Source organism: Protopterus annectens, chromosome 5.part0, assembly GCF_019279795.1.
Source record: "Protopterus annectens isolate FY-2018-M chromosome 5.part0, PAN1.0, whole genome shotgun sequence".
NCBI lineage: Eukaryota > Metazoa > Chordata > Ceratodontiformes > Protopteridae > Protopterus > Protopterus annectens.
The window spans coordinates 375,010,777-375,036,693 of NC_056735.1; the positions used below are offsets into that span (position 1 = coordinate 375,010,777).

Sequence of the window (25,917 nt, forward strand, 5' to 3'; positions counted from 1 at the left end):
GTGTAAGACTGAACACAGCTGCTCAGATGGCATTTCTTACCCCGGACAAACAAAGAAATCTTCACCTATACTTCCAACAGTTATCAGTAATGTCCAGGCTGACTGCAAGGACAGTCCTTCAAGCCTTGGGGTTCATGGCATCTTGCATTCTAGTACTTCCCAATGCCAAACTGCATATGAGGAAGCTGCAATGGTATCTCAAAAGCGTTTGGACTCAACACAGCCACGATTTGGACACTGTCATTCGGATTCTGCCTTGCATTCAGAAAGAATTTGTGTGGTGGGCTCAGGAATGTCACCTAAACAAGGGACTCTCTGTGACCCAACCAGAGGCAAGTCAGATATTAACGACAGACGCCTCGGAGTCAGCCTGGGGAGCTCATTTCACAGGAAAATGGATTCAAGACCTTTGGCCCCAGAGCTACTTCACTTGCATATCAACATGAAAGAGATGCTGGCAGTTCAATTTGCTTTGGAAGCATTCAAGGGCCTACTTCAACCAGGACTGGTGTTGATTCGAACAGACAACACAACTGTCATGTGGTACATCAACAAGCAGGGGAACTCATTCTTACCCTCTTTGCAGACAAGCAATGCTGTTATGGGAAACTGCTTTAAATCTGCACATCACTCTTCGAGCACAGTTTCTGCCAGGAGCACAAAATTCTTTAGCAGATGTTCTGAGCAGACAGATTGTGGATCCTCACGAATGGAAGTTGGACCCTCAGGTATTTCTTCAGTTGACCATGGCTTGGGGAACTCCAGACATAGATCTGTTCGCTTCTCCTCTGAATTTCCAACTGCCACTGTTTTGCACAAGGCTGTTTCATCCAACAGCCTGGAAAATAGATGCACTATCCTTCAGTTGGAGCAACCTTCACTTGTATGCTTTTCCTCCCTTGCCTCTTCTTCCAAAGGTACTGTTGAAAGTCTGGAGGGACAAACCTTGCATGATCCTTATAGCACCGGATTGGCCTCGTCAGCATTGGTACCCTCTGTTGAGGAGCTTAATTCATGGGACACCTTGGCCATTACCACAGATTCCTCACTTATTGTCTCAGGAAAACAATCATTTTCTCAATGTCAGGGTGCAATCCCTATACCTGACAGCCTGGCGCATTCTGTTTTAAAGAAGGAGGGCCTTCAGCTCCCTCAACAAGTTTTGGATGTTATTTTGGAAGCCAGGCGACCTAGTACTCGAAAGGTTTATGCTGATAAATGGAAGAGAATTTTTCTTTGGAGTTCAGCTAAAGGCTTTGATGTCAAATTGCGTAATTTGAGTTGTACATTGCAATATTTGACTGTATTATTGGACAAGGGTTTGTCCTTCTCTTCTGTAAAAGTGCATGCTGCAGCTATTTCTGCTCACTATGATTGTGACCCTCCTTTGTTTTCACATCCATTGGTTAAACAGTTTCTTAGAGGGGCAAAGAATATAAGACCCCCACGAAGAGCTCCTACTCCTGCCTGGGATCTTAATTTTGTTTTGGAAAAGCTGACTCTGCCTCCTTTTGAACCTGCAGCTACAGCTGAATTGAAGTTGTTGTCTTGGAAGACTGCTTTTTTGTTGGCTGTTACTTCTGCTAGAAGGGTATCTGAATTACAGGCCCTCATGGCAGTGGAACCTTTTCTGATTTTTCACAATGACAGAGTTTCCTTACGTACTAATCCTACTTTTATGCCTAAAGTGATTTCTAATGTGGCATTGAACCAATCTATACATTTGCCTACTTTTTATGCTAACCCCCAAAATAAAGGGAAAAAGTTTTGCATTCTTTGGATGTACATAGGCAGTTAAGGTATTATTTGAGCAGAACCAAAGAGTTCAGAAGATCTCAACAAATATTTGTTTCTTTTGCTTTGACTTCACAAGGGAAAGCTGTCTCAAAACAAACTATTTCCAAGTGGATTGGCCATTGTATTGCTTTTTGTTACTCTCATCATGGAAAGGATGTTCCAGTTGGGATCAGGCCTCATTCTACTAGGGCTACAGCCACCTCTACTGCTTTTTTGAGAGGGGTAGCTACTAAAGACATTCTAGAGGCAGCTACTTGGAGTTCTGTACATATTACAAAGCATTATCATTTACCTCTTTATTCTAGGTCTAGGGCTGGGTTTGCCACTGCAATCTTACAGGGCATGTTAGCAGCTCCTAATGCTATTTAGTTGGCCAGCCTCCCTTTTTTCCGTTGCTCTGGGATTCTACCCATATGTAAGGACTGCAGCAATGGGAGACAAAGAACATAGTACAGTTTTGTACCTACCATAAATGTAGATGTTCGAGGATCTCCATTGCTGCAGTCCAATTTTCCCTCCCTCCTTCCCCCTTTTTAGGTTGGGTTTTGGGTGGTGTTTTTTGCATTCTGGCGTCTGAGGCAAGAAAGACTGAGTATATGGCGTCGGTCATGCGCATTTGTACTGACACGTACTGACGTCAGTCTCGGGCGCCGATGACCGACGCCGGTTCTAGCCCTTTGGTATTCGGGCCGATTGTGGACAGCGGAATACCCATATGTAAGGACTGCAGCAATGGAGATCCTCGAACATCTACATTTATGGTAGGTACAAAACTGTACTATTCATCTTTTTCTTTCACATTCATCTCCTTCAACAAGATCACTACTTCAAGCACTAAGTCCCACAGCAGCAGCCAGTGTACTACTTCCTTTGGCATGTTTCTTTGTGTGTTCTTCACTGGAGTCTGACTGTGCAGTGGTCCATTCTGCATCACCCCCATCTTTTCTGGTTGGGTGGCATGCTGCCAGGGTAATCCTATGGACTAGGCTTGTAAAGGCTCCAGGGCCATTAGCCTAGTACTCACCTATGAACCTACAGTTTGCAAACAACACATCCGCTGGTGGATCCATTCAGATGATATTCATCTAGGCCAACCTTTTGTTCTACCAATCCCAATGGTCACAGTGACAATGGACGCTTCTCAACTGGGATGGGGGGCATTTCTTGGGAAGAACGGTCTAAGGCATGTGGTCCCACCAATAGACCAATTTGCATATCAATACTGTAGCGATGAGAGCAGTCCTACTAGCATTGCAAACTTTTCAAGTTGCTCTTCCCCTAGGGCCTGTTGCAGTTCAGGCTGACAGTATGTCTGTAGTCTGGTACATCAAACAAGGAGGAACTTGTTCGTATCCCTTCTGCAGAGAGGCCGTGAGAGTGTGAGATTGGGCAATCTCACCAGACCTCTTTCTAATTGCTACACACATTCCAGGGAAAACCAGCATACTGGCGACAAACTAAGCAGGTCCATTTTGATACCTCACGAGTGGTCTCTCAATCAATCTGTGGTGGAAATTATCTTCTGTTGTTGGGGCTAACCTTGCTGTGACCTCTTTGTCACTCCCTACAACAAGTGCAGCAGGTACTTTACGCTTATCCCCCCCAGGGGGAGTCATCAAGAGATGTTCTAGTCCACGCTTGGCCCTTGGGTCTCCTTTATTCTTATCCCCCTCTCCCCTTGATTCCCAAATTTCTACAGAACGCAAGTCAGCTGAAGAGCACAGTAATTCTCATTGCCCCATTCGGGCCTTAGCAAGTATGGTTCCCCTTCCTATGGTCTTATCTTCGTTATCCTCCATGGGTACAGGAGCCATCTCCAGATCTCCTCTCTCATTCATCAGGGATCAAACATCCCAGCATACAGGCCCTCATACTAATTGCATGGTTTCCTCCACTTCCAGTAATGGTTAGACAGACCAAGTTCTCTTCCCTTGTATGTGACATTATTTTGGTTTCTCAAAAAGAATCTACCAAAAAGTATACAAGAGCAAATGGAAAAGATTCTCTCTCTTTGGGCTTTGAATAATGAGCTTGACCTTTCCCTGCCCCAGTTTCTGTGATTCTTCAATTTTTGACAACTCCTTTTAAAGAAAGAGCAAGTTTCTCTACAATTAAACTTCACCTGACAGCAGTTCTAATTTTCACAGAGGGAACATACATTTTTCCCTGGCTTTGTCTAATGCAAAGCTTTCCTGAAAGATATTTTTCTTCTAAGACCTTTGATAAAGGGTCCCTCACCACCTTGGAATCTGACAGTTGTGCTACAAGGTCTAATTCAGAAAACTTTTGAACCTTCAGCTAAAACTGACTTAAAATTCCTTTCATGGAAAATAGTCTTATTGGTAGCAGTTACTTCTGAAAAGAGAATATCTGAACTCCAGGCTGTTTCTTCAAAAACACCTTGCAGAATTTTTCATAAGGATAAGGTTTCTTTACGGACTTACCCTTCCTTTTTATCTACTGTGGCTTCTGAGAATAACATTAACTAATCTATTCACTTATCAGTTTGTTTTCCAAAATTTTCTAATAAAGGAGAGTACATGCTGCAGCTCCTTGATGTACACAGACAATTAAATTTTTATCTTCCCAGAACAAAACAAAATGGAAAATCAGCTCCTTTTTTTACCAAAAAGGCCATGTTGTCCAGTCTCTAAAGCCACTATAGCTAAATGGATTACAGATTGTATTTCTTGCATTTATTCTCAACAAGGCAAGACATTACCTAAATCTCCCAAGGCTCATTCAACCAAATCCATGGTTGCATCATCTGTGTTTTGGTCAAGAACATCTATTGATGATATTTGAGCTGCAGATACATTGTCCAGTGCTCATACTTTTGTTGCTCATTACAAATTGGATATTATTTCTAGAAACAGAGCCTCCTTTGGTTCAGTGGTACTCTGGAATATCCTTCAATGAGGGCCACCAAAGATCAGTATAGCTGGGGAACTCTGCCCCATACATTGAGGAAGAATGAAAAAGACAACTTCAGATTATGTTCTTGCCATAAGTAGGCATCTGTGTTATCCATTTTCATTCTTCCTCAACATCCCTCCCATCCATCCCCATCCATTTTTCTGGAGAGACCTATTGGACTGTATTTGGAACCTACAGTTCCTGGTTTGAACCCTTCCTTTCTCTATCAGCTATACCTGTCTTTGTTTAACAATAGGGATATATGGCAAAAAACTTGATCTGAGATAATGGGGCTGGAATAGGGAATTGTGGGTGGAGGGAGGAGTTTGAGAGCTGGATCCAAAGACTGGAATATTCAGTTGAATCGGATCTGAGGATTGGATCTGAATCCATACTTTTGAGGAAGAATGAAAATGGACAACACAGATGCCTAGTTATGGTGAGTACATAACTTTTAATTTTGATGACTGTGATTAATTGCTGAGCATGTTTGTTGATGGGTGGACGTGTGTGTGTGTGTGTGTGTGTGTGTGTGTGTGTGTGTGTGTGTGTGTGTGTGTGTGTGTGTATAGGGGGTGCCTTTGCCAGTATGATGAATGGGCAGCTAGGAAAAACATTACTTTCATTAGGCTGGACAATGCAATAGTGAGAGTGCAAGCCTGAGACATGCTAACGAGCCAATAGTAATGGGTCTACTTCTAAATAACGATCACTCAAAATCCCGTAGACCGCAAGTTCGAGACTAAAAGACCAATCTCCCACAATACTGTAAATCCAAAATCTCTAGTCTGAGAAGCTCAAATTATAGTTGCTGGGTATAGAAAGTGTAACAGTTAACCGCTGAAAACACAAACGCGTATAAAAGCATGTCTACCCCTTTAATATGCCGTACAACGTACCTCATTATCACAATGGGTAATGAATGCTACAAAGTTCCTGGAACTGTTGGATAGTTGTATGGTAGAGTCCAGTCACAAAAATAAAAAGAAGTTCTGGAAAGGAAAACAGAATGTAAAAGATACTGGTGCTCTAAACTAAAGCGTGCAGCCAGATGTAGAGGCAGGACTGTCACGTTGTCATTATCTGAAGGTGAGCAACTTTTAAAATCTGTTGCCCATAACCATACAGGGGACCCTATTGAGGTGCAGAAATACACTATATGTGGCAGTTTGAAACACAAAGTAGCTAACTCCAGGGATACACCTTGTACCCGAGTTGATGATGCCATCACTTCCACATCTTTAGAATGTGTTCCTAGTCTCCTAACAGGAAAGGCATTGTTGCAGCAAATAGAGTACGCTGCAAACATTTTGAAGAGATACATATACCTGATTTAACATTGGAAACATTAGATATGAGCCTGTTCCCATTTCAGATGGGTGTATTTGTAGAGAAGCGAATGGTAGATGACAGTAGTGGTAATATTGTGATTGTGTTTAGTACTTTGAACAATCTACACAATTTTAAGTTGCGCTACCATCTGGATAATGAATGGTACATACTTTTGCAAGGGTGTACTATTCTGTCAACTCTACATTATATTTTGCAACATGTACAACTGCATTTACCAGATTTCCTCCACTGTTCCCCATATCTTTTTGGAGCATATCGGATTTAAATGCTCTTTTTCTACCATGCACCCAGAACTCAGTTGAAGCGTGGCATCACCGTCTTAAGTGTGTTCTTGGTGTATGAGCAACTGACCTCTTTGTGCTTATGACAGCTCTAGCTAGAGAGCAGAATCGTGTGGAAGAATTGTTGGCACGGCTTGCTGCAGGTTGCCCCCCCCCCCATCTAACAAGGAGAAACTAATACTGAGGCACGCAAAGTTCCAGCAGGTCCTAGGTAACAAAGACAATTATTCACCTGTTGAATTTGTGCAGGCTATTGCTCAGCTATTAAAAATGTGATGTTGGTGTTCTATCATTCTACAGGTCATGGCAATCTGAAAAGGGCAAGGTGTCACTGTGTGTTGCAGTTATGTAGATGCTGCAGTTGGCGAACTTTAGCTTCTGTTATATGTACATTGGAGCACAGTGAATTATAGGACATGACTACACTTTTGGACTTTTTGTTGTTGTGCAAGTAATTATTTTGTGGGTTGTTCGTTCGGTTTGCAGAAGTGTGTTTGTACAGGATTAGAGCACGTTTTCATACACAGATGGACCTAATCTCACGGGAGGACACATCAGCATAGGCTTTTTCGAGATGACTATCGGTATTATGATTGTCAGCCTTGTGGGGTTTCAGTATTGTTTATTTAAGATATTTTGTGGTCTATGGGAATTTGAGTGATCGGTATTTAGACGTAGACCCATAATAATACCTTTCTCATGCCACTCATAGCTGTCTCTGGACTGCATTTTCTTACTGGCGTGGTAATTGAGTTACATGTGGTTGGTGAAGCTTTTTCTGAAATCCAGGGACAAAAGAAACGCAGGAATTTTATAAATTATTGGTATTATTTTGAGGGTGAGGGCAGCCCGTTATGTGAAGATGTATAACTAATTATATAATTGCATAATAATTTTTATATATAAGGAATTGGCCATAATGTGTTTTTTATATATATTAGTCATTGTTCTAGGTACTGTCTTTTTAAAAAGGTGTGCAACAGCACTGTTAAAAAAAAATGTAAACTGTGTATTACTAGCTTTTTTATACTATTCACAATATTTTTATAGAAAAAAAAACTTTTTGTGTTATTCATACTTGTAAGGTGGTTAATTATGTTAACAGATATGTTTCATTAATTAGTACAATAGACTGGTAACACAGCTTTTAGTATAAATTTATTAAAGTAATGTGTACTTAATTTTAATTGGGGGGAGGGGTCTTTGTTATATAAGGAGGTCAGTCGAGTGCTAGTGTTTTATTCTGATGAAGTTCCATAGTAACAGGATAAAAGCACTTTTCCATGTCTGTGACTATTCACGGGTGAATTATGTGTATTTAAATACATTTTGGTGGTTTGTGTGCTCCTGGCGGCCCATTTTTGTTGTTTTTTTCTGATTTGAACTTATAGATTATCTTAAGTTAGCACTAAAGTGAATATGGGGTTCCTGTTAGAACCACGAACACTTGAAATTTCGAATGGCACGTGGTCGACACCATATGATCGAAATTTCAAGCATTTGAAGGTTAAAAGTAACGGCGCCGTTTGGTGCAGAATGGGAGAATTTCCCTTTTTCTGCACTGAAGTGCGATCTCGGAGTTGGTATATTTAAGTAGAGGGAGTGTGCGGGGTGCAGGGGGCTTGCTATATTCGAACTTTTAAACTTTGATCATATGTTGTTGAACATATGGGATTCGAAGTTTAGAAAGTTTGAGTATATAATATAGACCCAAATATGTTTCTTGTCTTGTTTCAAAAACAAAACACAACACATCTCCTGTTTAGAAAAGAACAGACCAAATCAAATATACTTAATATTAATTAAATATTACATTGAAAAGAAAATCATGAGCAGAAATAATCAACCTATAAGAAGTATTACAATTGTCCAAGATTGGACTGCATTGCATTTCCGACCATGTTTCTAGTAGTTGTCTTAAAAGAGGACTAAGACCAGTCCATGCACTCCACATCAGAAAGTATTTTTTATACTTTAATAATAGGAAATTTAAGTAATACTGAATAAATTTCAGTCATCAAGAGTGTTGAAGATCCTTTCTCCATTAGAAATTAAGACCTTATGTCTGTCTGGGTATAATAAATTAACCTTATCATTTTTCTGTTTCAGGTCCTTAAAGGCTATCAAGCTTTCCTTTTCATCTTAGATTAGCTTCATAATCAAGCCATCTAATAAAGTTATTGCCAGTCTTAAACTAGGCATTTTAAAAGCAATTCCTTTTCAAAATTAAGTAAATTTAATTATAATAATCATAAAATTTATGTGGGAGTTGACTGGCTTTTTAAGAAGAGTTTTGTGGGATAGTTCACTTCTAAAGTAAGACCCTCTTTTAGTTACAACGCTTCAGTCACCCAAGTAATTAAAATTTTGCTTTGTTTTCACTTTGTAATTTCTCTGGCCCTCATGTACGTATTCTATATATTTTCTCTTCTTTTGTTTTCTAAAAATTCTGTTTTTTTAAGTTAAGTGCTGAGTCACTTTTGAGAAGCTGGTAGAGTTTCTTTGACACCTTATTTTTTACCATTGTTACTGCTCTCTTAGACTCTTGTTAGCCAAACAGTATTCCTTCTTAGCCTTTCCCATCTTTTCTGTCTCCCTCCTCTTCCTGAAGTATTTTTTTTCTATTGATATTGTTCTAGACTTCTACCTTTCAGCACCAGCTTTCCTTATAACTCTTATTTCCATACCTTGGTTGGCCGCATATTGGTCTATCACGCTTTTGCATGCTGTTTTTAGATCCTGTCTTTCTTATATAGTGCTACCTCTTTCCTCTATTATTTGGCACTGAAGTCCTAAGTATTTCATGAACTCCTGTGCTTTTACTCCAGTCATCTTTCAGATATTCTTCCTTATCTCTGTTGACCTTGGAACCTTCTTTCATCTCTGCTTGCAGCTGATTGTGACCACTAGTTTATGCTGACAGCTAAATATTGCCCTTGAAATAGCTGCAATTTCTGATTTGACCCCAATGGCCCTTCTTTAGGAAGAAGTTGATCCGAGTTGCTTGCTGACCACTCTTGTATGTGATCTTGTGACTTTCTGTTTTGGTGAACCAGGTGTTGGCTACCTTTAAGCTGTTTGACAGACAGGCACACATTAAAATGTCAGCAGTGGCCTCTCTTTCATTATTCCTGTTGCCCCAAGACTTGGGCAGTCCTTATATCTTATTATGTCTGTCTGTCCAGATATGATCATTCAGATTACCCATTATCAAATTCAACTCAGTTGGTCATGCTTTATCAAGATGGTCTGACAGCTGCTGCCTGGGTGCTTTCTTTTCCTTGCCATCATGGTCCTGCTGTGGAGTGTAGGTTGAGATTGTAAAGACTGCTTCACCTTTGTACTGGCATCTTATTGATGGGAGAAACAGGTCATATTTCTGTCTAATTGTTTCAATAAATCATAGGATTCCTGTTCACATTAATGAAAGAATAGCAGCATTTGAGTGAAATCACTGCTGCAGGAGAGTTCCTGTCTGTAATCCATCAGGGTACTTGACCCAAGGGAGTACGACTTCATCTCGGGAAGGCCATGATAGAGATATCTGATGGAGTTCTTTGAGTTTTGGGTAACATAGATAGGAAAAAGAGGCTGTAAGTATGCTGTACTTAGATTTTAGCAAGGCAGCCTTGAAGCTGTTCACTGGATAATAAACTAGATCATAAACTGGCTATACAAAAATACAAACCAGACCACAGTAAATAGACTGACTCAGGTAAAGGGATGATTACTGATGGAGCATCAAAGAGGTCATTGTACTGAAACATTGTTTTTCAGTTTCTTTCATTGGTGATCTTGAAGACTGGAAGAAGTATGTATTTTGCTGAAGATAAAAAGATATGCAAAACGGTTGATGCATAAGAAAGTGTTAAAGTGATAGGATCTTGGCAAGACTAGAGAAGTGGTCTGAACATGACACATTGTTAGTGCAAAGAATATAAAATGTACCCAGAAGCAGCATAATGTGAAATGAGTTCACATCTGGAGGAAATGTGGTAGCCAAAGTAAAAAGTGGCCTGGGGTAGATATATCAGATTATCTAAATGTAAGCAGACACTGTGTGTGTTAGAATAACAAAGAAGGTAGGTAGATACTGGCATGCACAAGAAGCATCACCAGTAGAAAAAATAGGCATTATCCTTCTGATTAGACAGGATACAAGGCCCAATTTGGAATATTTGCTGCAGTTTTGGAGAACCCAACTTCCATTAAGACATATAATGATAGAGACAGTACACTGGCGAGTAAAATGATTCATTCTCATTTATTCAGACACAGTATAAACAGAGGCTACCAGAGCTTATTGTATAGAGTCCACCAGAAAGGAGGCAGGGAAAGATGTATTAACATTTGAATACCTCAATGGAATCCACATATTCCAGATGACTGCACTATTTCAGAAAAATCATGTATGAAAATAAAAGTCCAAGATTTGAATATTTGGAATGGAAGGTTCATGGGAAGTACAGGGAAATTGTGCTAATGCTTCAAATAGCCATGTGAAGAAGTGTTAGAATTCAAGCCGCTTCAGATGGGCATAAGTTACTTGTTAGGTTAAGCAGAAAAAAAAAAGAGGTGGATCTTCATTTCATCAAGCCAGTGGGGAAATGGGAAGACTGAGGGCCAAACAGGGCCGTATCTAGCACTAGGTAACCTAGGCAGATGGCTGGGATGGGGGGGCTGGCCTGGCCATCTAACATTAACTGAAAAAAGTCTGAACCATAAAAACTCCCACTGGACAACCTGTGCTGTTTAAAATAAACTATTTCCTGATCTGTGTTTTCCTAGACTGCAAGCAGTGCACAACTCCTTCTGGGCCCTTAAAAATAAACAGTACTTACGTATTGCTGCAACCAGATTTTTGAGATAATACGGCTTGCTTCCCAGTGTGTGACTGTAACCAGAAATGTATGCAGAATCACACATGGAATGTTATCTGTAAAAAAAAAAAAAAAAAAACACTTTGTTGAGGTAGGAATAGTGTAGTACTTCAAAAATGACTGCTTGTTTGAACCTATGCTGTTTCCCGACATCATGTCAGTCGTAGTGCTTTTCCAAGTCCTGTTATGTGTGCATGCAACACAGCAGAGCCGCATCTGCAGCATATATTCCATTCCCCAGAACTAGCAGCCCAAAAGGGGTAAAAAGCAACTGATAGTTCACACACCATCCAAAAACGGGGAGAAAGGTAAAACCTACAGACGTGATTCAGTTATTATTAAACACACACATCACAGAAAGCATGACACTCCAGGGGTGTGAAATTTTCATGTGAAAATGCAGAAGCTCGAAAGACTGTTTCAGAAAAAGTAAAACCTTACAACCTGCACATTTGCTACGGGGGACAAAAACACCAAGATAGCCAGTCAAAATCTTTCACATGACTAAAATAAAATCTGAGTACTGGCCATGAACATCTTCTTCTTCTTCTTTCGGCTTTTCCCGGTTAGGGGTCGCCACAGCAGATCACCTGTCCACTCATGATTGGCAATGGAGTTTTACGGTGTCAAGTTGCCAGCCCGGCGCCCAACCTTCCACAGAAGGCACACACATGCACACACTGACACCTAGGGCCAATTTAGAGTGTCCAATCCACCTACTGCATGTCTTTGGGATGTGGGAGGAAACCAGAGCACCTGGAGGAAACCCACATGATCACAGGGAGGACATGCAGACTCCACACAGAAGGCACCCCAGCCGAGAATTGAACCAGAGAGCCTCTTGCTGTGAGGTGGCAACGCTAATCGCTGCACCACTGGCCATGAACATAAGGATGCTATATTCCCGATTAACTTAGCGTATGTCGCGCTTGTAATCAGGAAGGCAGGATCTGCCTTGCACTGCATGCAGCAGTATGTAGTTCACTGGCAAAGTGAGACACGCCAGTCAGGACTCCAAAATTTGGCAGTTAGTCCTCTCCCTGCCTCAAAACCATGTGTGCCACAATTTAACTTACTTACTTACACTCCCTTTTTCAGCTTAATAGACCTGCTGTCTCAGACATGGGACTAAATTCGCAACCGCGAAAATCTGGTTGCGATAATACATAGTTACCAAATAAACTATTTCTTGGATGCATGCAGAGCAAATGAGAAAAGTTGGGAATTGGTGTGAGCTTTTGAAAAGCTGTCACAGTATTGAAAGTGGGGTAGCAAAAGCGAGCACTGATGTTTATTTTTCTTCAGACCTGAAATATTGTTCTAGCATGTGTGGCCAGGTATGGGACATTCAGTTACTGCATTAGTAAGCACTAGTGCTTATTTTTGCTGGAAGATGTGCGTGATGCTTATTTCTTCAATGGGAGAAATTTCATACTTTCTGTGCACCAGTGAAGCCAGGTACTGGAGATGTTTCACCTGCAGCAAGAAGAAATTCAAGTACTGCATTAGCAAGCACTAATGTCTATTCTTGCCGGGAGATGTGTGATGTTTATTTCTTCAGTAAGAGAAACTTCCTGCTTTGCATGTACCAATGAAGCCAACTAGAGGAGATGTTTCAACTACAGTAAGCAATGATGTTTATTATTTTGTGTTAGTGTGTGTGTGTGTGTGTGTGTGTGTGTGTGTGTGTGTGTGTGTGTGTGTGTGTGTGTGTGTGTGTTGGAGATGTAGCAGGAAATATTTTCTGTTTTGGTGTGTCTGTGTGCATGCATATGTCTTTACATTTATTTGTATGTGTGTCTGCGAATGAAAATGTATGTGTAAATTAGGAGATTTAATTCTTACTCTTATTTGTCAGAAGTTCCACTTTAACAAACAAAGCAATCTTAAAACTAATTTATGAACTTGTGTAAAGGCTAGCCAAGTTTCTTGTTGGAATATGAGTTATTGAAATGACTGTGGTCCTTTCAGAGGCTTCCATTTAAGTATAATTCCTTAGTTGTGCTGAGTGTAGTGACTTGACTGAGAAAAAGACTTCCTTGGTTCTTGCGTAGATATTCCAATATTTTTGACTTAAGAATCAGCAGCAAGATATGAAGTTGCTTTTTTGCAAGAGAGGTAGGAAAATACTTCTACAGGGCACTCATTTGTTCAGTCATTCATTCTCTGATTATCCACTAAATCCACTTTAAGGTCACAGGGAAACCAGATCCTATTCCAGTACTCGGTGTAATATGTGTTGAAAGTTTCTTTGGATGAGGGGCCCAGTCTATCACAGGATGCATACTGATTCACTCACACATCACAGACACATACCTGCAAGAAGTTCAGAGGAGAGGCATTTTGACCTTTAATGCACCTTTAAGATATAGGAGGACATTGGATCATCCAGGGAAAGCCCATGCAGACACAGAGAGGACAAATAGACCGCACAAAAGGCACCTTACCTTAGAACTGGAGGAACCAAGCACTGTGAAGGAGCAACCCTAACTGCCACACCACTCTGATGCCCCTTTGCATAAAAGCCCATATTTTTTTCTAGCAGAAGTAAGTAGTTTCACATATCATTATAATGTGGATTAATAAAGTTCCAGGTGCATGTCCATTCAGTGATATTTAAAATTAACTTCTTATGGACTCCTTCATCCTTGGCCGCCTATGAGAGTTTAAAGTTAACCACTGAGGCATATCCATTCATGTAAATTATTAGCTGTGTATGGCAGACTTTAGACTTTATATAATGGACCTGAAAGCAGAAAAATCTTTATCATGTGGCTCTGTTCATAGAAACAGGAGACTGACTTGGCTTCTCTTTACACCTTTTCAACTTAGTAGCTGTTACTGCTTTAAAGTTTATATCCTATGTTTTTGATTTGATAACATGAGTGCTACTATATGTTGAGCCTGTTCTAGTGTTTCTTAAACAAGACAGCTGAAAGAGTTATCCAAAAGCCTAGCAGTGGGCAATAGCTAAACATTTATATCTATAAATTTCCAACATACAAAAAGAAATACATTTGGTTGTAGTCACTGAAAGCACATCATCATGTCTCAGGATGAGAGCTTACCCAGATTGCAAGCTTGTTGCAGGTAGAAATTATTAGAGAGTGGGTTGATTTGTGCCTGCTTATGATAAGTTTGTACTATGCTAAAAAGTTTAGGAGTATAAACCAGGGACTTGACTGAGAAATCTCTGTACTTGGCTGCAAGAGGTAGTTGTAGTTAGGAGTAAAGTGCAGAGACCATTTGCATTGTGTAACATTACTTTGCTCACGTGTGTAAACAGGTTGTGCTCACTTCTGACTGTTTGTTTATGCTCTATGCAGTCCCTCATTTTGTCCATATATTTACCTACCTCGGCAATAATGAGCTGCAGGAAAGGTAGCCCTGCAACTTAGCCTTGTAAGCCAAATATTTGTCCTACCAAAGCACAGTTGTGTAGTACATTTCTAAGCAATGTGATGAGCTGCTGTAGCAAAGAGCAAAGGTGGGTAAGTATTTTTCCTCTCAGAAAATTATATCAAACAAAAGAACTTGCATCTGATCAGCCGGACACCTCTGTCAGTGCAGCCACAGTTTTATATCCACTAAATACCATATTGCTGGTACACTAAAAAAAAGGGGTCGTTTTTCTGACAGCATTGTTGTGCTGAAACAGAAAGTAACATTTCATCAAAGCTTTCTCCTGTTACTAGGATCACTGATTTATAATTGAGGTACTCATTGTCGACTCACACAACAGTGAGCAGAAGCAGTCAGCAGAATGCAACATCAAGGCATGAAACAACAAAAGAAAACAAGCCTGGTCAGCATTGTGCATTCTAACAACAAAAGATAAGGAGTATTTAAAAAAAAAAAAGGCTTGCATTTGGTGCACAGAACTTAAATGGCAAGACTCATAATACTTGTAAGCATAAGGCCACTTCTAATTGTAGTCATTTTTGTAAAAGAAGTGATTTGCAGAATCCAAGTCCTTCTGTTTGCTGACACTGGATATTGGATATTTGATTTAGGCAAAAAATATAGCAGGGAGTGACAGTCATTTTACTGAATAGACAACGAACAGGACAGCAAGTTTTGGCCCTTAAACCCAAATGATGTGTAGCTGATGTTGGATTCTGTCAATGAATTATACTGTTACTAGCATTCATCATCCACCACTTCTGCTCGCTGCAGTCTAAGATGATAATGCAGGCCTCAATCATAATGTAGAGAGCCCTATTACTGGCTCGTTCTTAGCATTATGGATGCCCACAACAGTTACATTTTTACTCAGTGACATTTAAAGATGAAAGTAGTGTTATTTTATTTAAAAATGCCTTTTACAGAGCATAGGTTTCTATTTAGCACTGTTAATTTGTGTCAAAAGAGGAACTTTTTTGTTGTTGCTTTTGATGTTTTTGTTATGAGGATGCAACGATTGAGTTGCTGTAGATAAGATTAATAGTTACTTGCAACATTATTTATGAATGCAAATTCTTCCAGAGCTGTGATATGTTTAGTGATGTCTACTATTCAGTTGTAAAATACACATGGAGGAGACATTAATTTTAATGCTAGCAGGCTGTTACCTTTGTTATTTTAATGTTATTCTACATTAGTATTTACAAAACTTTGTTTTCCTTGCAGGCACAGGCACAAGATATTGTTCCAACAATTGGGTTCAGCATAGAGAAATTCAAGACCTCCAGGTAGATGTGTATAACTATTTTTTTTTTGTGTGTGTGTGGGGGGTCAGAAACCCTAATAAGAAGTTGGCAAATATCTCTGAATATTTATGTTTTTGCTAAAGTATAAGTACTTTTAAAATCATGACATCATGTCTTACTGGATAAATTGTACTGAACATTGATTTCTTACCTTGTCCTTTTAGAAAAATAATTAAACATTTGAAAGTGCACAACTCTGGTGGTATACAGGAATAAAGCCCTGACTATATCTCAGTAGACCTAGCTTCAATTAGCAGCTCAGGCGATTGATGAACTGACAGGAGAGGGAAGTTGCATGGGTGTTCTCTGCGGGGTCCCTGGTAGAAGCTGGGGATACAACATTAAGGAGCTGGCTCAAATTCAAGTAAAGGGTGGTATGTATGGCTGATCCACTGCAGAGGTGAGATGATGTTCTTATTGCATACCCACTCCTCAAGCATCACCATGTAGCTGCACTGGGAGGGGGGAATGGTGGGTAGGGCATAACTGGACTCCACCACCCTAGAAAAGTAGTGATGCCCAAGACCCCCAGGATGCCCTCAAGTTCCATGACTGGCAACAGCTATTATATGAGGAACTCCAGGGGAAGTTGCTGACCCAGCATGGATGTAGGGCACTAGGTAGGAGTGCCATAGGATGAAGTAGGGAACCCAAAAAATATTTGAAAGTGAAATTAATGGTAGGAAAATTAGCACTATTTTGGAATCAAGTAAACCAGCTGTAAACACTGTCATTTAGAGCAGTTTTCAAAAGATGTTTTAAGTTAAAAAATAAAGACTGTTAAGAGGTACAGTGAAAATTCAGTACAATGGTAATATCCAATATGTTTTTGTACAGGAATACAGCAAGAGTCACTGAGCATTTCTTTTCTAACAAGCTCAAGCTTAGTCTGTTTTATCAGAGTAATCTGGGTTGCTTAAATAAGTCTAAGTTGGCAGACTGGAAATTGTGGTCAAAGTCCAGTGTTGACGTACCTCTTTTCCTTATTATTACTTTTAATTTCCTTTCATTTTAGAGTAGAAAAACAAATTCCAGACATTTAAACATATTTGATGATTGATGGCTATAGATCACTTTAAAAATATCTGTTAAAGACAATAAAACATAAAATAATAGTTACTACCATAAAATGGTTTTAGATCTTGAAATGAGTAAAGGAACATTCTGTAATGAATGGTGAAGGATGGTGATTTGACTGATACAAGAAACATTTTGCAAAGTATTAGTTATGATGAAAATAACACCATTATCTTAAAATCATTACCTCTACTATTTCAGTCCGATTCAGTTAATTCACAGCCTTTACCTCTGGTAGAAGTATGCAGTGCTGGGAGGCTAAGAAAGAAATGTTAGTCACTATAAATTTGAGTAGTCTCATAAAGAGTAGGACTTTAAAAAAAAAAAAACTGGCATTTTAGTAGTTAAACCAGATGTGATTGCATTGGACTTCTCACCCATGTCAACATACATAATGCAAAATTTTATACATAATGCAAAATTTCCTCCTGTTTGGTTAGTCATAGACCAAGTAAGAAAATCGAGGGTGGTACCCTGCTTCTGTTCATAAGATGCTTGGAGAGCAGACTCATAAAATTGTCTTCTAGCAATGCACAGCATGCACCCATGTGAATATTGTGCAGGTGTATTATAAGTAAACACCTGAAAATGTGTATTGCTGTGTATGTTACATTCCAATCCAGTGCCTCTGCTGACACTTTAGAGGACACTGTGTACTCAATCTTTTTCACTAGCAATAAACATAATATGATTATGTTAGGCAGCATCATTATTCAATGGACCAGTAAAGCTGTTTCTGCACTGTGTGCATGCCTGTTCAAACATGGTCTACAGTAGATAGTCACTTTTTCTTCCTGTGCAACCCCTAAGATAGGTGATCATATAATTCTTGACTGAGTTCTCACTAAGTTTCCATCAGACTTGCATGTTTGTAATAAATGACTACCCCCTTTTGAGTTTTCAAGTCCAGTATTCTGCACAAAAATGACAAATAATCCTTGTATATCATTATAAGAAGGTTCCATAATCTTCTGGAACATATCCTCCTATCTGACCTACCCTACATGAACTAGTGTGGTATTGACATATCAAAAATGTAATTTTGCCAATGTAAGATTACCATAGTTACTCGTATCCCTCCAGGAAACATTTTTTTTTTTTTTTAGTTTTTTTTTTACTTTTTTTTTCTTCCAAAAATAGGCATTTCAAATACCAGGTCTCCTCTTGCCTCAAGCTACACTCTGTCTCCTAGTTAAGCAGAGCAACAAACCTTATCTAAATTTGAAACAGCAGACAATTGTCATTGCTGGGAGGGCAGAACAGCCTTGTAGTGAATGCAAGCTGTTCCTCTGTAAAGTAGCTGGGGACACTTTGCTAATGCAAAAACATAGCCACTCTTTCATAAACCTTCCTTAGGCTGGAGAGTCCACATATAACAAAGTACCTAAATTTGCTGCCGAACTACCATACTCCTCTCATTACTGCTTAGCACTCAAAAAACTGAAATGGTTAGAATTCCCTGATAACCTACTCCTCCCTCAGCTTCACATAATTCATTCCATTCTATACCAGCCAACTTTCTACCACTGTATTGCATCCATCATCTCTTCCTACACCCCAGCTAGAACACTCCGGAGCTCTAATCAACATCTTTTATCCATTCACAAACCCAAGATCAACATAGGGAAAAACCTTTATACCTGCTACCCAGCTGAAAACTGGAGCAAACTACCACTTGAGATCCGAAACATCAGATCCAAACCTCAATTCAGAAAGTTTGTAAAACAAAATCACTTAAGCAAAAATAAACTATGTCAATGCTATCTCCCCCCGACTGACCCAACTCTCTAGGCCACCCATCTCTTACCTTTCTCTTATTGCAGTGAAAACCCTACCTTCCTCCTATCGCTCTCCTTTTCAGCTCTGGAAGCCTTTTTACCTAACTCTCTGCCCCTAACCTCACTCTTTAAAATAATTTCATACCACCACCTCTTCTCCCACTCTCAGCCAGATTCACCTGTATTGATGTGTAGCTTTTAACAGTAAAATGACTAAGCGCAGCAACCGATACTCACCCACCTTTTACTACACAATAACCTCTAGTCCTTGCCCTGTAAAATGTATCTGTATGAACTCCTTATACTGCTGCACTGTACCTTAATAAGTGCTGATATGTACAAACTAATTACCATTCATGTTAACCTGCTTTTGTATATATCTACTTACTTTTGTATATACTGCATGTATCAGTGTATCTTTTGTATGTTTGTATTAACTGGAGCTTTTCTCCCCGGGTCTCCACTGAAAAAGGACACTGTCCCAGCTGGACCATCCCGGTCAACAAATGTCAAATAAATAAAGAACTTCTGGAACAAAGTTAATTTGCTTACTAGTGGAGCTTCTCCCCTTACCCTTATCTTCTTCCTAAAGATAATGGACTTGTCTGGGATGCAATTCATATCATACATGCTATGCAAAATTCCTTGCTTGGGTCTACCCCAAGTTTTCAGTCTAGCAGGGCAAATCTTGCACCCCTCAAGGTTCTCATTCTCCCAGTTTACTGAATAAGATGCCAGCAGGCTTCTTATAAGTATTGTATACTGTAAACATCCTGGCATTGAAGGACCGTATCTTAAAAAAACAAGGCTATTTCAGTCAAGCAGGGCAGATGCTGCAGGTATGAGAACTGCTTGTCAGATACAATTTCCTTAGGCTGGCAGGAACTCTGCCCTTTCCCATCATGCAGTATGCTTTTGCAGATGAGAAAAAAGTGGACCCTAGCCTGCCTCTTTCTTTTTAATGTGTCTAACTTCACTTTCCAAAGGTTTGTGGTATACAAGTGCTTTATCATTTTCTTACTGTCTTATCTGATGCATTGCACTTGTCATGAGATATAACTGTTACATTTTTCATACTAAAAAAAAAAAACTTCCTTTACCTTCTGTGCTACCCTGGCCTTCCACAAGTTTGACTGCCTGAGATGGAGCTCCATTGGAAATGAGGGTTGATGCCCTATCATTTGCACCAGTGACGTCTGTTTGATTAATGGCCTGTGCACTGGAAGTAGAAGATGGCATGAGGAGGAGGAGAAGGGACTGGATTGACACCTGTCTTGCCCATCTCAAGGATGGATTAGATGACGAAGACCTGGACAACTGCATTTTTATAACATGATGCATTAAATACTGAGGGAACTTTGGATGTGTGGAAGCTGCTTATGGCAAGCAATAGCTGCAGGCACCAAAGACAGGGGGGGGGACTTCTTGACCCACCATCATAGCAGATGACTACATCACTCTTGTACTGGATTTTTCACCTTTCAGGGGAACAAATGAGCCTGTGGACTTTTTACCTTGGAAGGAACAAATGAGCTAAAAGTGGGACTGAGGAGAAGGTGTGATGGTCATTGCAAGGTTGGGGACCACACAAAACAAGTTTGCTAATCAGACCTAGCGTGGGTGGTAGTTTTCAAAGGTGTGATGGGGCAAGGTCTGTGGAACAAATACAATGGACAAAAGCACATAAATATCAGTGAGATAATGGGAGGGATAAATACTTTGACAGCACTAAATCATCTCTGGTCCTCAGAAATATTACACATTTTCACAGACAACACCACAAAGATGTGGTACATAGACAGTGATTACCAGATCTTGCCCACTTTGCAAACCTGCAGTGATACCCTGGGAGGTAGTAACTTGGGCTTCATACATCCTGTCAGAGCAAAGTTTTGTAGCCAGACAAGCTAAGCTGAACCAACGTCCACAGAGGTTCCTCACTAAAAGAATACAGGGTGCAAGTAAAATGTCCTATGCAGATCGGTTCAAGGCCCTATCCCTGTATTCTGTCTCCTACTGCCTTTTGAGGGGGACATCTATGCCTGGCATACAGGGTGTTGTCAGACCCCACTCTAAAGGACCTCCTGCATATCCACAAAACAGACAGCACCAGAATTATCCATTCTAAAGACTTAAAACCTTGCCTGTAATATAAGTAAGACCTGCTGGAGAGATAGGTATGTATCCCAGAGACTACCCTGTCTGTGGAACAGGCTCTCCCTCTGTGTGAAGCAGAGTTCCTCCCAAAGCCAATTCAAGTGCACCCTGGACAATTGAAAATTGGAACTTCATCCCTGGTTTGGCACCTATGTCTCTAATGGGCACAGGTAACCTGTAAATGGTTAATCTCCTAGGCCCATGGTTGCACTTATGAAGGGTATCAGAACTTGTCAGAAATTTGGGATGCATGGCTAGGCCTAAAAAGGCCCTTGTAGTCATTAGCCTAGTAAACACCTATGAACCTAAAGACCAACCCTCATGAATGGAAACTCTGCTGTGGGGTCTTCTAGGAACTGATCAAACTGTGAGGAACACCTCATATAGATCGTTTGCCTCTTGTCAGAACAGAGAACTAAAGAAATTCTACTCCAGGACTGTTTGCAAACAGGCCTAGAAGACAGATGCCTTGTCATTCCCATAGACTAGAATATCCCTGTATGCCTTCCATTCATATCCATTGTTCTTCTAAAGATCCAAAAGGACTCCCCAAAGATTGTGGTGTAACTCCCTGTTGACTCAGGCAACACTGGTTCTCTCTTCTTTTCATTCTGGCCAACAATTACTACAGGTTTCCCCCCCGGACAGAATTTACTTAAACAAGGCAGGAGTTGTTTCATACACCCCAATCTGAAAACTTTTTGATTATCTGCTTCAATGATAGAATTAGGATACCTTTTAGGCATATTTTTTTTCTGAGAACATGCAGCAGGTATTGAAGGAGGCTAAAAAACTGCTGCTAGGAAATCATATTTGTAAATGGAAAAGATTTTCTAGATGGTCAAAAAACAAAAAACAAGAGGAAGTAACCTCACTGCTGAATGGAACTCCTTCCAAAAACCAAAGTCCAAATGCAAACAGAAAAAAGGAGTACCAAACCACAAACGGAACCAGAAGAATTGCAGGCAGCAAAATAAGGTAAAGCACGTAGTTTATTCCATCCAACAGGGTAAGCGCTTTCGCGTAGGAAATCCCACGCTTCTTCAGACAGTTAAACATTAAAAATAGCATCATTGTTATGTACTCTCCAAACACAGTAAGGCAGGAAAATTAGCTAATCAATTAATCAATTAACAAACCGAAAGGCTTGTAATTAAATATACAGTCAATCTACCTCATCTCTATTGTTCTCTTATATAGAGCGTACACACAAGTAAATTCATCATTCAATAATGGTGATAGTAACAATGATAATAATGAAAATATATATAAATTCAAACATAGATGTAAATACATCCCTATTTGCATATAAACCCAAAATTACAAGTATACAAATATATACACTTGAGACATAAGGCTGAACCATTAAAAAAATAAATAAATAAATAAATAAATAAATAATATATGAAAACAAAAATAATAACACTAATGACCTGATCAAAAAGAAATAATAAATATGCATTTCATAAACTATCTAATCATCATTCCATAAAAACTGCCTATATAAAGATGCATACACCCACAAAGTAAAATAAAATACAAATAATATTTCATGGACTATCTGGTCATCATACTGTGAAAACTACCTATGTGAAAATGTGTAAAAATATAAAAATACATACACATGTCCACAATGTAAATGTAAATGTGGACAAAACTCCAACATTATAAATAAATAAAACAATAAAAATGGGCTAAAACTAAAATTAAAGAAACATCACCTTCAATTCTAAATATTGTTTAGTTCAAGTACTGGTCTTATCGACACATAGTTGTTCAACCTTGGAGATAAATGTGAACCAAGCTTTAGAATCCATTTCAACTCGGCTAAAGCAAGTTCATTAACTAAATCTCCACCCCGTAGCCTCTGTCGTAATACTTGCAATACTCTAAAAGAAAAGCTGTGTGAGGGAAATTCCATCGTGTGTCTAGCTAGGGCATTAGTTTCTTTAGACTTTCAGATGTCATATAAATGATTATAAATCCTATCTTGCAACCTCCTGGTATTCAGCCCCACATAGAACGCCTGACAACAGTTGCAGGTTGCAAGATAGATGATATTCTTAGTATTACATGTTGCATGGAACTTAGGAAAAAATTCAAAATGAGTAAGAGGGTTCCAAAACTGCTGTGTGCTCACTATATAGGAGCATCGTCTACAATGATTACAAGGGAAGGTACCTCGAGGTAGTGGTGTAAGGCTTACAGATGGTGGGGCAACATAGTGATCATTACACAAAATCAATTTTAGATTCTCACAGTTCTTAAAGAGAAAACTAGGTCTAATACCTGCTAACTTTTTGGTGCTGCTATCTATCATGAGTACATTCCAGTTACTAGAGATAACAGCTTTTATAGCATTAATGTCACTGGTGTACTTTGTGACATATTTGATTGTATCTGCTAATCTAGAAGACTTGGTTCCAACAAAACAGTTTCTCAGACTGACCAACTGGTTATCCAAAGGACATTCCATGTGGCTCTGTGTACCTAAAATACCGAGGGTATCTCGGCTGATATTACTGACCATGACACGGTTATACCCCCTGTCCAAAAATAAGGTTTCCATTGTATCTGCTTCTTCCAAAAGAGACTGTCCCTCTCTACATAGTCTCTGTACCCTCAGGAACTGGCTCTTGACTATACCAGGAAACACAGTCCTCGGGTGCATGCTATCAAAAGGAAGCAGACTATTCTTCCACACTGACTTCCTATACAGAGTTGATAGAATGGAACCATTACCAGATAGTTTCAACGTCACATCCAAAAAATGTATCTCACTGGATGAGACCTCACTGGTAAACCTAAGGAAGGTAGTTGTTGTTTCCAAGTATCTCAAAAACTTTTCAAAATCCTCTCTAGTCCCTTCCCAAACTATGAGGATATCATCCACGAAACGTTTATATAGTCGGACATACCTATACAATTCATGTTGAAACAAATACAGTTTCTCCCATTGTAGGACCACTAGATTAGCATAAGTATTGGCGCAGGGGGTGCCCATGGCTACCCCCCACTGCTGTAAATAGTGCTGACCTCTAAACAGGAAGATGTTATTATATAGCACAATCTCTAGTAACTGACGAATCAAGATCTTCCTATCACTACTAAAACTAGGTTCGTTAGCCAAAAGCTCATTCAGAAACTGTATACCTATATCATTCGGTATAGACGTAAACAAACTGTTTACATCTAAAGTAATAAGCAAATAATTAGTAGCTTTATCAAGAGTCAAAGTACTCAGGATATCCAGCAACTCATAAGTATCTTTAAAAATAGAGGGATACTTGGTTATTATTGGTCTAAGTAAATACTCCAGAAAACTCGACACATGAGATGTAACCCACCCTTCGCTAGAAACAATCGGCCTCAAAGGTACTGGTATAACTCCCTTGTGAATCTTTGGGAGACCTTTTATAACAGGTGTCACAGGATGTTCAATATGCAGATATTCAAAGACCTCAACACTGATTTGTCTACACATTAGCAAATCATGTAAAACATCATGCACATTATATATGATGGAATTAACACTGTCCTCATTGATCTCCTTGTACGTAACCATATCAGAAAGCATTGATATCATAGAGGTCTCATAATCCAAAGTGTTCATTACAACTATGCCCCCACCCTTATCAGCAGGCTTAATGGTAATATCATAGTTGTGTTTAAGTGCAGACAATGCCCTAGATTCATCTATGGTCAAATTATAGAATCTACCTTTCTTCTTAATTCTAGAAAACAAAGCATAGAAGTCATTTTCACACAGCTTTAGGAATGAATCAACATGGGGCGGCATAGGGGGTATGAAACAACTACTGTGTCGAAATTTATGTAGCCCATCATTCTTATTTGATACATCCTGTTTATCTAGAAAAAACAACTTCAAAGACAGTCGACGACAAAAAAGTCTTAAGTCCATTAAACCTTCACTCAATTTTGCAGATTTATCTGGAATAAAATTAAGTCCCCTGTTTAACAGAGTCAGATGTGAAATATCAAGATCAATATCAGAAAGATTAAACACAAGATCAGTCAATGTTTCATCCTTCTGGTGTGATCGTGCCTTTCTCCTGAGAATTTTCTTTTTCTTGGTCCTCGACTGCTGGACCTCCCCCTGTACTGGGATGTGAACTTCTTTTTGTAGGGTAAAAAAGAGGCATTAGTAGGCTGAGTAACCTTGGGTATGGCTCCAGCACTAGCAGTCGAGGTAGTGGATTGCACAAATAACATTTGCTGATTAGGTGGAGGTGTGTCACTCATTGTGGAAGGAGCACAAACCCGCCCAGCCACAGCTGATTCAACAGATGGATCATCACGCCCAGATGGAATGGAAACAATAGATGCAGATTCTCTGGGCTGAGCAAAAATTCTCAAATTACTAGTCGATGGAACTACAGGCATCACTGGTGCATCAACAGAGTCTAATGCAGGTTCATTATCAGAAGTATGTGAATGGTGGGACCTAGGCCAAACAAACACCTGGCCTTTCACGAAATCATTGTGGTCCCGTGCAAGTTTACGATGTTTAACATTCTTAAGCCTTTCACTAAAGGCACTAACTTGCAGACAAGTGGTATGTATTTTATTCAAACAAAAGTCAGATGTAAACCGCTCAGTCAAATCCCTATATGTGTTATCCACTTTAACTCGCAGCTCATCCTCTAGCGGTGAGAAATAACTCAACAGTAACTTAATATAACTAAAACCTAGCTCGATGTTGAGCTCTTGCCATTGCTTCAAAAGTAACGGGTGTGAATCCCCATAAGTGGGCATACAAAAAACGCGCATGCCCCTGGGGACCACCCGAAAATGAAGGCAAGCTTCCAAATGAAGTCGCTGCCAAGTATAACGCTGCAATTGATAAATGTCATTTTCAAACGCTTTTAACAAGCTATTAAACTCTGTAATGTTCTCACCTGTAATGTGAGTTGATGGAGTACCGCTCAAAGCGGAAAGGTCCAAAGAC

The 25,917-nt window shown here is 39.6% G+C and overlaps 1 protein-coding gene across 1 annotated transcript in view; it reads left to right on the forward strand.

The window, feature by feature from the left end:
* The window catches only part of ARL6 (ADP ribosylation factor like GTPase 6), a gene marked incomplete in the record, with an annotated part of 560,842 nt that overhangs the window by 67,139 nt on the left and 467,786 nt on the right, over positions 1-25,917 (forward strand). Inside the window, 1 exon segment of the mRNA XM_044072341.1 lies at positions 15,857-15,918. Within this exon segment, the coding sequence (XP_043928276.1) occupies positions 15,857-15,918 (62 nt within the window).